This window comes from Sorex fumeus, unplaced genomic scaffold (genome assembly GCF_029834395.1).
Source record: "Sorex fumeus unplaced genomic scaffold, SorFum_2.1 ptg000043l, whole genome shotgun sequence".
NCBI lineage: Eukaryota > Metazoa > Chordata > Mammalia > Eulipotyphla > Soricidae > Sorex > Sorex fumeus.
In genome coordinates, this window is record NW_026606100.1 from 40,104,370 (window position 1) to 40,120,404 (window position 16,035).

At 37.6% G+C, this 16,035-nt stretch overlaps 1 protein-coding gene across 4 annotated transcripts in view; it reads left to right on the plus strand.

The window, feature by feature from the left end:
- Positions 1-16,035, plus strand: part of SHOC2 (SHOC2 leucine rich repeat scaffold protein) — a 67,973-nt gene that overhangs the window by 19,579 nt on the left and 32,359 nt on the right. For 2 of the 4 annotated variants that reach the window (XM_056120356.1, XM_056120354.1), the window contains exon 2: positions 14,643-15,586. In XM_056120356.1, the coding sequence (XP_055976331.1) occupies positions 14,884-15,586 (703 nt within the window). In that variant the 5' untranslated portion in view covers positions 14,643-14,883. Of the gene's footprint in view, positions 1-1,800; positions 1,888-10,576; positions 10,825-14,642; positions 15,587-16,035 lie in introns of those variants that run through there. The other 2 variants (XM_056120357.1, XM_056120358.1) reach the window with 2 other exon arrangements.

The window sequence follows — 16,035 nt, forward strand, 5'->3', positions numbered from 1 at the left end:
CATATATTCAACTGTTATCAGAAACGTGGACCCAAATGGCCTAAGAGTTAGATCCTGAAGGTCTGAATTTATAAATGTGTTTTATCTTACTTTAGGGGAAATATTTAGTAGAAAGTAATTGAACTCTCAATTTTATTATCTATATGCATTTAAATATTCTTGAAAGATTTATTTTTCTGTTGTTGGGGTTGAATCCAGTGTCTCACACATACTAGGCAAGTACTCTCCTGATGAGTCCTGGCCCAAGAAATTAACTTTTTAAAATTTATAATGATAAGTAAAATACTAGTGTCATTTATAAGATTATTTTGTATGGTGGGTGGGTAGATAAGTAGGAATACTTTCAGAAGATATTTAGATGTTATTATTATTATTTTTTGCACTATACCCAGTGGTGCTCAGGGCTTACTCCTGACTCTGTGCTCAGGGATCACTCCTGATGTGATTTGGGGTATAGTGCTGTCAGTTGAACCCTGGCTAGCTGTATGCAAAAGTGCCTTACCCACTGTATGATATCTCCAGCCCCTATTTTATCTTTTTTACTTGTGTATTTTCAAGCTTGGTTCCTTAAGTCCATGAATGATTAGTAATGTTTCTGTTTCTGAAAAATTGACTGTGTAATCTGATCTTCCTCTCTGTGCAGGCAATTTTTTGCCTCTAATTCTATTTTTATAGTAATGTATTCATGTCAACTTAGATTAGTGTTTGTGGATATACCTTTATATTTTTGCTTTCAAACCCCATCCATTTTGTTACTAAATCTGAATTGTGTTTCTGTAAACAGTATATAATTGTGTCATGCTTTATTAAACTGACTTAAATAAACTTTCAACTGATATATTGAAACCATTTACATTCATTGTTGGACTGGAGCAAAAGCACAGCAGGTAGGACGTTTGCCATGCACGCGGCTGACCTGGGTTCGATTTCTCCATCCCTCTCAAAAGAGCCCAGCAAGATACTGAGAGTATCCCGCCTGCACAGCAGAGCCTGGCAAGCTCCCTGTGGCATATTCGATATGCCAAAAACAGTAACAAGTCTCACAGTGGAGACGTTACTAGTGCCCACTTGAGCAAATCTGTGAACAATGGGAAGACAGTGCTATAGTGCTACATTTATTGTTATTTATGTTATGTTCCAGCTTAAATGCTCTAGCTTACTATGTTATTTGGTTTTTGAGCCATATCCTGTCATACTCGGGGGTTACTTTTTTTTTTTTGCTTTTTGGGTTACACCTGGCGATGCACAGGGTTACTCCAGGCTCTGCACTCAGGAATTACTCCTGGAGGTGCTCAAAGGACCATATGGGATGCTGGGAATCAAACCCGGCTCGGCTGTGTGCAAGGCAAATGCCCTATCCACTGTGCTATCACTCCAGCTCCTCAGAGGTTACTTTTAACTCTACACTCTGTGGAATCACTCCTAATGGACTCGGTCGGACCTTATGGGATGCTATGGATCCCATATGCAAGGCAAGCCACCCTACCCTCTGTACTTTTGTTCTAGCCCCAAATGTTCGTTTATTATTTTGCACATTCCTTCCTTTGCTCTTGCCTTTTTACTCTTTTCCTGTTGTACTTTTGAGTTTCTTATATATCTTTCTACAGTATTTTTCACTCTTTGTGATTATTTTCCTTTCTTTCTTTCTTTCTTTCTTTCTTTCTTTCTTTCTTTCTTTCTTTCTTTCTTTCTTTCTTTCTTTCTTTCTCCTGTGGCGGTGGGGCACACCCTGTCATGCTTTGGAGCTTTTCATGCTCAGTGTTCAGGGCTCAGTCTGGTAGTACACAAGGGACCATTAGTGCTGGGATCCATTCCAGAGATGCTGCATGTGGAACATGTGCTCCAACCTTTTGAGATACCTTCCTGACCCTTTTCTTTGTGATTAAGGTATTATGATATTCATTGTTACCATAGTTTAGTAGTCTTATCAAAATTCTGCTAATTCAAGTAGAATAATCAGCATTAGTCACACCTTTTATCCCATTATCATATAGTCCTCTCAGTATTTCTCTATAGTTTGGCAGGTAACTCAGACTTACAGTTTATTTATTTATTTATTTATTTATTATTTCAACAACCACAATTTACAAAACTGAAGAGTGAAGAGAATTGCCAATTATATTTAATGTACATTTGTGTCTGGTATTTCTTTATTGGTATTCGTTTCTTGATATCTCTTCATTCCTAATGTTTATGTTTTATTCTGTTTGCTTTCCTGTCTGAAAAAGTTTCTTTCATAAATCTTTTATTAGAGCAGGTATGCTGACATCAGATTCTCTTGATTTTCCTTTATAAATGTCATCATTTTCCTGCATTACTGAAGGTATCTATGCTGATTATAGACTAAGTCTCGGTTAACAGTATTTTTCTTAGCACTTGAAAAATCTTCATCACTTCCTCTAGCATATCTGTTTGATTTCTGATCTGAAATTTAAATCATTGCTCTGCTACAGGTTTGTATTGTTTTCTGGTTGCTTTCAAGATTGTTCATTTTTATAAATTACTAGGTTCTACAAAATGAAGTTCTTTGAATTTTTGCACAACTTTTTATCTATAGGATTTTTTAAAAAATGCATTTCAGAAATTTAAAGCCATTTTCTCTCTAAATAATTTTCAGCTCCTTATCAGTCTGAAGAAACAAAGATGAGATATTTGTCTTTGTCCCCTAGCTTTCCTAGAATATGGTGATTTAAAAAAAATGGTTTCTTTTGTTCAGATTGGATAAGTTTTACTTCTTTTAGATTCATTGCAATCTTTTTTTACCATTTTTGTTGACATACCAGGTTTGCCTGTTATTTATACTTTGTATGCATGCATCATTCCAGCATCACACTATTACCAGGGTGTCCTCTTCCCTCTCCTCACTGGTAGACACCTTCATTTTTATTTCTGTATTCTCTCTTCTAGTGAGCCCATTCAATAAGTTAACTTATTTCTTTATTCAGTTTCATTTTATTTTTGGAGTTTTGGGCCATACCAGGAAGTGTTTGGGCCACACCTGTAGTATTTACTTATGTCTCTGAACTCAGAGATTACTACTGTCAGTGCTGTGGTACCACATTTCTTAATTTTTATAGAGACTATTCCTGGTTGTGCCTGGGCCCAAAGCTTTTAGGGGCCACCAGGGCCACATCCAGCGTAGGGAAGGGGTGTGCAGTGCTGGGGATCAAACGGAGGTCCTTATCTTGGGAGGTATTGCACTCTATCACTCAATCATGTCCCTGGTCCCTCATTTATTTTATTTCATTTTAATACTTAACCCCTTCCCTCTTGTTGATAATTTTGAGGCAAGTGCTGTGAGCTCTTTTAAGGGATCCTGGTGCCTAAAGTAATTAATTTTCTTTATATTTTTTGTTTGCCGAGACTTGTACTTACCTATTTGTTTAGATGTTATATAATTTTTGGATTTTTTTTGTTTGTTTCGTTCTGATAACTTTTGTTGTTGTTGTTCTGAAAACTTTGAAAATTAATGTCAGCTATTTTTAACATCTGCATCAACTCAGTTTTAGTTTCTATTGATTGTCTATTTTGGTTTAACTTCATTTTTTCCTAGTTGTTGGTATGATGAGCAATTTTGGGTTGTATCTTAAACATTTTGAGATTGTTGTTATGAAATTCTGATTTCTGTTGACACCTTCCATTTTAATAGTCAACATGTTTGATACAGAACTCATGTCTCTATTATCCATTTTTGTTGTCTTTGTTTCCATTGTAGTTTTCAGAATCTTTTAGAGATCTTTTGGTCTTTACTACTTATATACTACCTTAAGGCCAGTCAAACAGGTAGTATTCAGCACTTTATTTTGACTCTTGAAGCAAAGAACTTTTTTTCCTTTTTTAAATTGAATTACAATGAGATACAAAGTTGTTCATGATTGGATTTCAGTCATACAAAGTTTCAACACCTGCCCCTTCACCAGTGAACACTTCCCACCACCAATGTCCACTTCTTGCGCCCCTACCAGCCCTCCTCTATGGCAGACATTTTTCTACTTTTCTTCTCTGTCTCTCTCTCTCTCTCTCTCTCTCTCTCTCTCTCTCTCTTTCTCTCTCTCTGTCTCAGTCTCTCTGTCTCTGTATCTCCGTCTCTTTGTCTCTCTTTCTCTCTCTGTGTGTGTGTCTTATGGTGACTCAAAGAACTTTTATTTTGATTCTGATCAGTTTCATTGTATCAGTTACTAGGGATTATGCCCAGGATAAAATCAAAAGAATACCATTATTTAGTTCCCTTCTCCATAATCACCCTCCTCTTCTAGTTGAGAAGGAATGATATGCTGTCTCTTGGATAGCATTTGTTCACTGCTTGACAAGGAGTGATCCTCAAGGCATCTCATAGTGCAGCTTATATTGAAGTGGGGAGTAAGAGGGTCACTCTTTTTTAGCTGTCATTTACCTAGGATCCATTGGTAATGAATGGTCACCCAAGGTTTATTTTCTAGTCTTGCAAGGTGACTGCATATTCCAATGACTTCTATTTTATTTAGGTCAGTACAGGGCTAGGATGGTTGGCAGAGTCTCCTCAGTTTTTACAGTTTCAGTGCAAGCTGGGGAGTAGTGACATATGATTTGTATGAAGTTCAGATTAAATAAGCAGGACATAATCAAAAGGGTTCCATCTTATAGTGCTACTTGTCACAGACCAACGGAGTACACACTTTCCTCCAACATACCCGGGTTTCTATTATATTCCCTAGGCCTCCTTCCCCCATGTGGCATGTTCCCTACTGGATACCAATTTTCATGTTCTTCCTATCCATTGTCTCTTGGCATTTATTATTCTACTATTATGTTTCTTTATACCCCACATTGTGTTGGTTCTTCTCCCTCTTAGCAACTTCACTCAGCATGTTACACTCTGAAGTTCCTCCAGGCTGCAGCAGATTGTATGATTTTATATTTTTTTATGACTGAGTAATATTCTATTGTGTATATGTACCATATTTTCTTTATTCAGTCATCTGTTCTTGGGACATTTAGGTTGTTTCCAGATTTTGGCTATTGTGTATAGTGCCACAAGGAACTTAGGGATGCAAATGTCTTTTCCTTTTGTTTTTGAGCCCTTGGGGTATATTCTAAGAAGTGGAGTTGCTGGGTCAAATGGAAGCTCAATTCCTAGTTTTTTAAGGAGCTTTTAAGTTCTTAAGTCCTTAAGTTTAAGGAGTTTAAGTCCTTAAGTTTAAGGAGTTTTTAAGTTAAGTTTTTAAGTTAAGTTAAGTTTTTAAGTTAAGTTCATATAATTTTCCAGAAAGGCTGGATCAGCCAACATTCCCACTAGCAGTGACTGAGAGTCCCTTGCCCCTCCCCCCACAAATCCACACCAAAACTAGTTGTTCTTGTTCTTTTCATTGTGTTACATTTTGTTGTGTGCACTTCTTTTTGGTGTGAGGTTATATTGTTGTTCAGATTTGCATCTCTGATGATTAGTGATGCAGAGAATTTTTTTTATGTGCCTTTTGGCCTTTTGTGTTTCTTCTTGAAGGAAGTGTCTGTTCATCTCTCTCTTCTCCCCATTTTTTGATGGGGTTCGATTTGTTTTTCTGTAAAGATGAGTAGTGGGCAAATAATTTTTCTCATTCTGTAGGCTGTCTTTGTGTTCTGATCATTGTTTCTATTTGAGGTACAGAAGCTTCCTAATTTAATGTCCCATTTGTTTATCTTTGCTTCCACTTGCTTGTCTTTGACCTTTTTAATTTTTGTTTCTTTTGTTGGTTAAAATTTATCCTTTTAAAAACATTTTTTTATTGACTCATAGTGAGATAGTTACAAAGTTCTTCATGATTGTGCTTTGAACATACAATGTTCCAACACGCTTCCCTTCACAAGTGTATATTTCTCATCACCAGTGCCCTCAGTTTCTGTCCTATACCCCCCAGCCCAGCCCCCCCTTCTTTCTCCTTTTGTGCATTATGGTTTGCAGTACAGATGCTGGAAGTAGATCCTTATACTTTCAACATGCAGTTTTAGTCTAGTTGTCTTTGACCTTTTTTAAAGAGATGTTTCTAGATTGTTGCTTTCAAAACTGAGCAAAATATATAGAGGAAAACAAAATGAAACAAGACAGCAAACTCATTTCCTTCAGAATACATGGTATTTATAGAATATAGAAAAATCTATATTTCCCTATGATCTATAGGTGGGAATTTTACTAGTTTCTTATTAATAGAATTTCTTTTCTGACTAACTCCATTGCTTGACTTTTCATTATTTTAGGATACAATTTCAGGAATAAAATATTAAATATATCAGTGTTCAGTTTCAATTTAATTAAGTAAGTAAAGTAAAGGCCCTCCTGTTGATCATCGATTTGCTCGAGCGGGCCCAGTAACGTCTCCATTGGAGACTTTATTGTTACTGTGTCTGGCATATCGAATACATCACGGGGAGCTTGCCAGGCTCTGCCGTGCGGGCGAGATACTCTCGGTAGCTTGCCGGGCTCTCGGAGAGGGGCAGAGGAATCGAACTTGAATCGGCCATGCTGGCTGCGTGCAAGGCAAATGCCCTACCGCTGTGCTATTGCTAGATCATGAATTTTCCAAACTTGGTAACTTTTCTTGAGATACTCATTAGAAAATGAAGTTTCGTAGGTTCTTCTCCTTAATGATACAGTTCAGTGACTTTGGTATAAGGAATCCTAGGAATCCTTTCTTTACCCCTCTTTTTAAAAAACATATGTCCTGGGTTTATTTTATCTTACATTCTTAGCACTACAGAAGTTCAGGAAGTATTGAAGTAAATCAAGGATTTCATCTTACATAAAAATGCCAATTGTGTTGAAGAAAGAGTCACTTTAAAAAAAATCCCTACCAAAAATACTTGAAAATTTTAATTTTTGTCTTTCTAGTTTCTTGCTTTTCAGTCGTAGCCAACTATCCCAGGGCGTACTCTTAGCTCTGTACTTAGGGACCACTGTTGGTATTGCTCAGGGGACCATATCAAACTCAGGTTGACTGAGTGTAATACCACATGACTTACTGTGCTAGCTCTAAAATATGATTTTTAAAAAATATTTTTGTTTAGGCACTGTGATTTACAGTGCTGTTAATAAATAATAGAGTGCTAGGCATCCAATGTTCCAGCTCCCAACTTATAATCAGTGTCCTTCCATCAATGACCTAACACACACTGCCATCCCACCTCCTTATCAGAGTCACTTTTTGGATTTGATTAATATAGTCGGGAATACATGTGTACAGTATGTTGACACTTAGGATTTTGATGATTACACTTAACTTCATCTCTAAATGACTAAAGTGTCCAAGGCTCCTGATCAATACCCCTAAGTTACCATCTTTTTTTCTAAGTCCCCCTCTCCCCCTTCTCCCTTTCTCCATTTCTCCCTCTTCCTTGATATTACTTCTGTAATCCAGGGCCAAGAATTTGCCTACATCGATACCTTCTGTTCCCTTTCATTCCTTAAACTACTTTCTATACCACAGGGAAGTGAGAGCATTCACTATTTGTCTTTCTCTTTCTAACTTACTTCACTCAGCTTACCTTCCAGTTCCATCCAAGTTGCAGCAGACTTGCATAATTTCATCCTCTTCTATGACTACATAGTATTCCATTGTATTTATATCCACTGTTCACTGTCATGGGTACGTCATGGGTAGCTTCCTAGGCTTTGCCGTGCGGGCAAGATACTCTCTGAGAGGGGAGAAGAATCGAACCTGCCTCATGCAAGGCAAATGCCCTACTGCTGTGCTATCGCTCTAGCCCTTTGTATTTATACACCATAATTTATTTATCCATTCATTTGTTCATTTGTTGTTGGACATTTGGGTTTTTCCATAGCCTCACTATTGTACAAAGCACTGCAGTGAACATAGTTGTACAGATATCTTTTTCATATCAGTGTTGTTATGTTTTGAAGGTAAATTCCCAGAAGTAGAGTAGCTAGGTCAAGTGGGAGTTCTAATGTTACTTTTTTGCGAAATCTTTGTACTATTTTCCAATGAGGCTGAACCAGACAAGGGAATGAGGGTTCTTATTTAAAAAAAAAAACGTATCTTCTCCAACATCATTTCTCATGTTTTTCACTGTCACTCTCACTGTCCTCCCCATTGTTCATCAATTTGCTCGAGCGGGCCCAGTAACGTCTCTATTGTGAGACTTCGTGTTACTGTGTTTGGCATATTGAATACTCTCGGTAGCTTGCCAGGCTCTCTGAGAGGGGCGGAGGAATTGAACCTGGCTCGGCTGGGCTGACGGCTGACTGTGTGCAAGGCAAATGCCCTACCACTGTGCTATCGCTCCAGCCCCATGTTTTTAATTTTATTTTATTTTAATTTAATTTTTTGTAGTAAATTTTTTGTGTTAACTATATTAGTTCTCTTTAAATTTTATTTAGTTTTTTTCATATTTTTTATATATGCCTTTCTCAGTGGTGTGAGATGATACCTCATTCTTGTTTTGATTTGAATTTCCTGGCTAATAAGTGACTAAGTATTTTTCCATATATGTATTGACCATCCATATGTCCTCTTTGTGAAAGTATCTGTTTATATCTTTTTTTTTCTGTTTTTTTTTCTTTTTTTATTAGTGAAAAACCATGAGGTACAGTTATAGGCTTACAAATTTTGTGCTTGGGTTTCAGTTATACAATGATCAAGTGCCCATCCCTCCACCAGTGCCCGTCATCCATCCCCATGGGTCCCAGCATCCCCCCTCCACCCTCATTCCCCCCCCCGCCCCCCCCCCCCCGTCCCATCCTGCCTCTGTGGCAGGGTATTCCCCCTTGTTCTCTCTCTCTTCTTTTGGGTACTGTGTTTTGCAAGAGAGGCTTTGAGTGGCAATCATGTTTGGTCTATCGACTACTTTTAGCATGCTTCTTCCACCCTGGGAGGACCCTCACAACACCCTTCATTTGGTACTCTCTTCTCTGTCTGAGCTTCCTTTTCACCTAGAGCCTGTGGCTGGCCTTCCATTCATGGAGCAAAATTCCTGGTACTAATCTCAGCCATTCCTGGGTGTTACTCTCCCTTTTTGTTGCTTTATGTTCCCCAGATGAATGCAATCTTTCTGTGTCTATCCCGCTCTTTCTGACTCATTTCGCTTAACATGATACTTTCCATGTAGTACCACTTGTATGTAAATTTCATAACTTCATCTTTTCTAACAGCTATATAGTACTCCATTGTGTAAATGTACCAAAGTTTCTTTAACCAGTCATCTGTTCTTGGGCACTCAGGTTTTTTCCAGATTCTGGCTATTGTAAAGAGTGCTGCAATGAACAAACAATTGCAGATGTCACTTCGACTATACCTTTTTGCCTCTCTGGGATATATTCCCAGGAGTGCTATAGCTGGGTCAAATGGCAGATCAAATTCTAATTTTTTGAGAGTCGTCCATACTGTTTTCCAAAAGGGTTGGACCAGCCGGCATTCCCACCAGCAGTGAAAGAGGGTCCCTTTCTCGCCACATCCGCGCCAGCACCGGTTGCTTTTGTTCTTGTGGATGTGGGCCAGTCTCTGTGGTGTGAAATGATATCTCATTGTGGTTTTGATCTGCATCTCTCTGATGATTAGTGATGTAGAGCATTTTCTCATGTGCCTTTTTGCCATTCGAATTTCTTCTTTGCGAAAGTTCCTGTTCATTTCCTCACCCCATTTTTTGATGGGGTTGGGTGATTTCTTCTTGTGGAGTTTAACCAGTACCTTGTATATCCTTGATATCAACCCCTTGTCGGATGTGTATATCTTATTTTTTGAAGGGGTTATTGGTTTCTTTGAGGTTGAGCTTTGTGAGAGAGCTTTACGTATCTTTGATCACAGTCCTTGCATTATTCATCCATTTGGTCGAGCGGGCCCAGTAACGTCTCCATCATGAGATTTGTTGTTACCGTGTTTGGCATATTGAATACGTCACGGGTAGCTTGCCAGGCTTTGCCATGCGGGCGACATACTCTTGGTAGCTCACCAGGCTCTCTGAGTGGGGCAGAGGAATTGAACTGGGTTCGACCATGTTGGCTGCATGCAAGGCAAACTCCCTACCCGCTGTGCTATCGCTCCAGCCCATATCCTTGATGTTAGTTCTTTATTTGATGTATTCTGAAGTTGTCTTCTCCCACTCAGTAGGGTGTGCTTTAGTATATTTTATTTCTTTTGCTATATAAGCACTTTTTAAATATGATATAGTTATATTTCTGTTAATTGTTTTTGTTTCTATTATCTTTGCCAGTGGAATCATATCATTGGAAGCTATTGGACACCTATATGCAAATAATGAACTAGAAGAAGGAGATTACAAAGATTACTCCATTCAAAATAGAGTCCCAAAATATCAAGTACCATGCATCAAGTTAACAATAGATATGAAAGGCCCATATCGTGAAAAATATGTCCTTTATGAAAGAAATAGAAGAGGACACAAGAAAATTGAAAAATATTTCATATTCATGGATTGAAAGGATTGTTATCAAAATACCAAAAATACAATTCCATCAAAATTCATCAAGAACTTTGAAGATCACCAATAAATTTGCATAGAATCATAAAGCACCCTAAGTAGACAAAACTATTTTGAGAAAAGAGAAATTGAGAGGAATTTAAACTATACTGTAAGTCTTTAGTAATCAAAATAGCATGGAATAAGAGTAGACATCAGTGGATTAGAATTGAGAGCCTATTGCTACACCCTCAGATTTGTGGACAGCTAGTCCATGACAGAGTTGCTGTGTGCATGGAGTGGAGCAAGGATAGCTTCTTTAACAAATGGTGCTGGGAAAACTGAGCAAAAAAAAAAAAATTAATGAGATTTATATCTCACACCATATATGAGTTAATTTAAAGTGGATCAAGACCTCAGCCTGGAGAGATAATACATGGGGTAAGGCACTTGCTTTGCACACAGCCATCTGGGTTTGATTCTAGTGACACATGGTTCTGAGCCATGCCAGAAGTGTTTCTTGAGCATGGAGCTAGGAGTAAACTCTGAGCACTGCTGAGTATCACCCCCCAAAATGCGTCCCCCCAAGCTCCCCCCCCAAACAAACATAAAAACCAATGAAATCCATAAGATACATTGAGGAAAATGTAGACAGAATGCTCCAGAACTGAATGTCAAAGATGTTTTAATGATGTAATTACATTGCAAAGATAACAAAATTTGATTATAAAGTAGAAACTTTGTAAAGTTTTTCCAGTATAATTTTTTTTTTTCCTTTTTGGGTCACACCTGGCTCATGCACTCAGGAATTACTGCTGGCAGTGCTTGGGGGACCATATGGGATGCTGGGGATCAAACCCGAGTTGGCCATGTGCAAGGCAAATGCCCTACTTGCAGTGCTCCAGACCCTCCAGTATAATTTTTAAGAGGATAGAATTATTCTGTAATAATAAGCATTTATAATTTTAAAATACATTTTTATACTTGTATTTATATATCTCTTTCGATCCTTACATAGAAGATATCCTTATCTTTTAACCCCACCTTACTGTGTTCAGGCCTACTCCTGAGTTTGTGCTTAGGGATCACTCCTTGCAGTGCTTAAGGGACCATATATGGTGCCAGACATTGAACTGGGGTTCAGTGTAGCTCAAAATAGTTTCCGTTTTTTTGAGGCACTGTTCAGTATATGGGGAGATAAAATGCTGGTGTAGAAACAATAATAATAGTTAAATTTAACATGTTGATGCTGTTGCTGCAGTATGTGTCATGTAAGCCACATCCAAATGTGAGCCAGCTGTGAGGCATCAGCGTGTTAAAGTTTAAACTCTAGTGTAGAATTTACAGATTATTTTTTACCCCTAAACCTCTGCTTCAGCAAAGCCCCACTTTTTTCACTGGCAGAAACTAAGCCAATTTTCTATCCTAGGCCTAATTTACATGTTTATTAATGTCTACCTGGAATGATTTGCCAGCTCTCCTTTAATTGTCTGAATGCTAGTATACTGAGTTTTCTCAACCATTTTCACTGGTGATACAGTTTTCTCAAGGGCTTAGTATGCCATTCAACTAAGATTTAATATATTATCATTTACTTGTCATATGGGATGTTTTTATTGCTTAATTACATTGTAACTTTGAGTAGAGTAGGACAAAAATTTCAGCATAGTTTCATATAGATTATCAAATAGTTTTGGTGGTCTGATAAAATCTCACTATTTTGGTGGCATAGAGGCCTCCCATCAGTGCTCAGGGAACGCCTGAGGTTGGGAGGGTTAGTACTCAGGTAATGAGCCCAGTTGGTTTACTGGGTCCCGTGATGTGTTATTCAGGGCCTGTAGCACATTTTTGGTGTGTGTCTGTGCCAGCAAGGAATGCATCCCTGACCTCTGGGCTATCTCTCCAGTCCCTATTAACTTTTGTTTAACAAAGTTAATCAGTCAACTTGTTATCAGTTTGCCAGGATTACAGCACTGATAATGTCAGGTAAAGGGGGCTAATAGTTGGGGGAAAATGCAGACTCAAGGTAACTTAAGGACATTGGTTGAGTATTTTTGACACTGCAGTGGTACAGAGGAGAGAAAACTGGTATACCAAAATCATTAATTTCAACAGTACTGTGGCCTGTGACCCATGCTATGATACTGAAATTTTAAAAAGTGAGTTTACTAAGGTGCAGCATGGGGAGTTGGAGACATTGATGGAGGGATGCTGACAATGGGGGTGAGCCTGGAGTTAAAATATCGTGTGGCTGAAGCTCTGTTAACAATGTTGTAAATTAGAGTAGCCAATTAAAATCAGAAGAGAAAAATAGAACTGTTATCATTTGGGGTCTGGAAGATAGCTCAAAGGATTGAGTGTGTGAGTGTGTGCCTTGCCTGGGTTTGTCACCAGGTACCAATGAGGCCCAAAGTATCTGTGGGAGGACTCCACCATGAAACAACAAAAAAGATGTTATTGTCTTTAACCTTTATGCCTCAAAAGTAAAAATCATATTTTGCTTTGAATTGCTTAGGCAGGAATTGACATCGTCAGATGTTTTACTCATTTTTGTTGTTTCAGTTTTTGGGTCACACCTGGTGGTGCTCAGGGCTTACTGATCTCGAGTCCATTTGGGGTGCTGGAGCTCAAACCCAGGTTGGCCGTGTGCAAGGCAAATTTTACCCATTATACTCTCACTCCAGCCCCATTATTCATCTTTATACCTTTGTGGATTCTTTTGGTCAGTCGTTTAATGAGCCACCATTTCTTTTTTTTTTTTTTTTTTTAGTAAGAACTGTTGAATTCTTTTCCAGTACTCAAGATATGGATACCATTGAAGATTGTGTCATTTTTTTCTTGGAGATTGGTCCCCAAGTTTACCTGCATTAGAATCACCTAGAGTATTCATTAAGGGTGCTAACTTGGGCTTAGGGACTCAAACCCAGCTGGGCTGCATGCAAGGCAAACACCCTACCCGCTGTAATATCGCTCCAACCCTGTTACCCAGCTCTGTGCTCAATGGTCACTCCTGGTGATACTTCGGGATGATATAGTACTGGGAATTAAACCCATGTTTCTTGCATATAAGCATGCACTCAGCCTGTTGAACTGTGCATGTATTCTGTTGAGCTGTTTTTTCAACCCTGAAGTACAGATTCTTAATACCTTTCCTAAAGTATTCTTTGTTATCTGTGCATATTTTTCTTAACTCATTTTGTTCTTTTGGTGGACAAGCTTTTCATTCTTTTTTTAAAATTTTATTTTTTTAATTTTCAAAATGTTGTTTACAACTATTGATTTACAACTATTGTTTACAAATATTGATTACATTCAATATTTCAACACCAGTCCCATCACCATTACACCTTCCCACCACCTTCATTTCGAGTTTCCCACCACCACCCAGGCCTGCCCCAAAGGCAGATGCTAAATAATTTATTTTGTGTTGCTTGCTATAAATAATTGACAAAAAATGATCCAAAAAGAGGAAAGTATGTGAAAATTGTTGTATCTCATCTCGGACCTGAATTAGAGATCATTAATTAACGTGTTGTTAGAGTTTGAGTCTTGTGTGCTCATATATGTGTGTGTGTGTATGTATGTGTGTGTATATATATATATATATACACACACACACATATATATATACATAATCAAGATTGGTTGTCTCCTACCTTACACCCCATCAAATGTGGCATGCTACTCTTTGTATATCAGTGGCATAATTGTATGAAATGTTATGCGTGTGCTTCTGGAATTCTATAATTTTTTTATAGGGTGACAAGCTTTTTATTCTATCATCATTAGCTTTGGAATCTTTATTACCTACACTTATGATTATTTGTAGATAAAGTGTCTTGATGTTTGGAAATATAAACTGTAAACACATACTACCTATTTTAAAATCTCAGCCCTTTTACTTTTGTAAGACCACAGACTAGTTAACATTTCTGTAATTAAGTTTATCTATGTGTAAAATAGCTATAACAGTTTATCCTGTAGGACTATGCTGTATTATATTATTACCTTATTATATAGTAGTTCTTCTGTACAGAAAGCACTAAACATTAATTCCTGTTGTGATTTCTCCCACTCTTACAAACTTCTGTGCTATATTAACTTTGTATAATTTTCTTACCTTTATTAGATTGTACATTTCTTGAAGGTAGGAACTGCCTTAATAATTTTTAGAGTTTTCAGTGGATTTAGAAAATGGTAAAATTGTAGATTATTTTTCAGAGCCCATTAAAGTAATTTAATGTTCTCTCTATTTTCAGGAATTCGAATGAATCATTGACTGATCAGCACCATTTTACCAGTTGGAATGAGTTATCAGAAATGGGCACAGTGCTTTTAGATCCAACATGTAACAGCTGGCTGTTACTCCATGGTGATTACTTCTTCAAGCCAGCAGCCTTTTTGATTGTATAGTATCTTTGTCTTTTCATCTTTGAATTGCTCCAGTTGGCAAATAAAATAAAAGGAGTTCATGTAGTTTTTGCCGAAGTTTAAGTCATCATGAGTAGTAGTTTAGGAAAAGAAAAAGACTCTAAAGAAAAAGACCCCAAAGTACCATCAGCCAAGGAAAGAGAAAAGGAGGCAAAAGCCTCTGGAGGTTTTGGGAAAGAGAGCAAAGAAAAGGAACCTAAGACCAAAGGGAAAGATGCCAAAGACGGTAAGAAGGACTCCAGTGCTATCCAACCAGGGGTCGCTTTTTCTGTTGACAATACGATCAAACGGCCAAATCCAGCACCTGGGACTAGAAAGAAATCTAGCAATGCGGAGGTGATTAAAGAGCTCAACAAATGCCGGGAAGAGAATTCAATGCGTTTGGACTTATCCAAGAGGTCTATACATATATTGCCATCATCAATCAAAGAGTTGACTCAGTTAACAGAACTTTATTTATATAGCAACAAATTGCAGTCCCTCCCAGCAGAAGTGGGCTGTCTAGTAAATCTCATGACACTGGCTCTAAGTGAAAATTCACTTACCAGTTTGCCTGATTCTCTTGATAACTTGAAGAAGCTGCGGATGCTTGATTTAAGGCATAATAAACTGAGAGAAATTCCTTCAGTGGTCTATAGGCTAGATTCTCTCACCACGCTTTACCTTCGCTTTAATCGTATAACTACTGTGGAAAAGGACATCAAAAACCTGTCAAAACTCAGCATGCTTAGTATTCGAGAGAACAAAATCAAACAACTACCTGCTGAGATTGGTAAGAAGTCTTAGATTGTTATTATTTATTATTTTGTAGTACTTACTATGCTAAGTAATTTTGTTGAGAGCTTTTTTACAAGATGCCTGATACTTAAAAATAGTTGATTTCTATATCCCTTTTCCTTTGTGGTTTAATTATTCACTCTCAGCAATAAATGTTTGAGAATATTTTATAAGCCAGGGTGGAATAGTATATAGGCATATTTGGACTGTTGTCACATAAACCTAGTTGGAGAAAAAAATAGATTTGAAGCTAAAAAAAACTCCGCCTTAATTTTGAATTTGTTGCCACCAATTTTCAAGCATTTAAATATGAAAATTTATTAGATAGAGTAAAACCAGTCTTCTTTTTATCTGAAAACTGTTTAAATTTGCATCAGTTTTCTACCTAATTTGTTATTCAGGATTTGCATACCAGAGGAGTAGTTAGCATGATACAATGTTTAA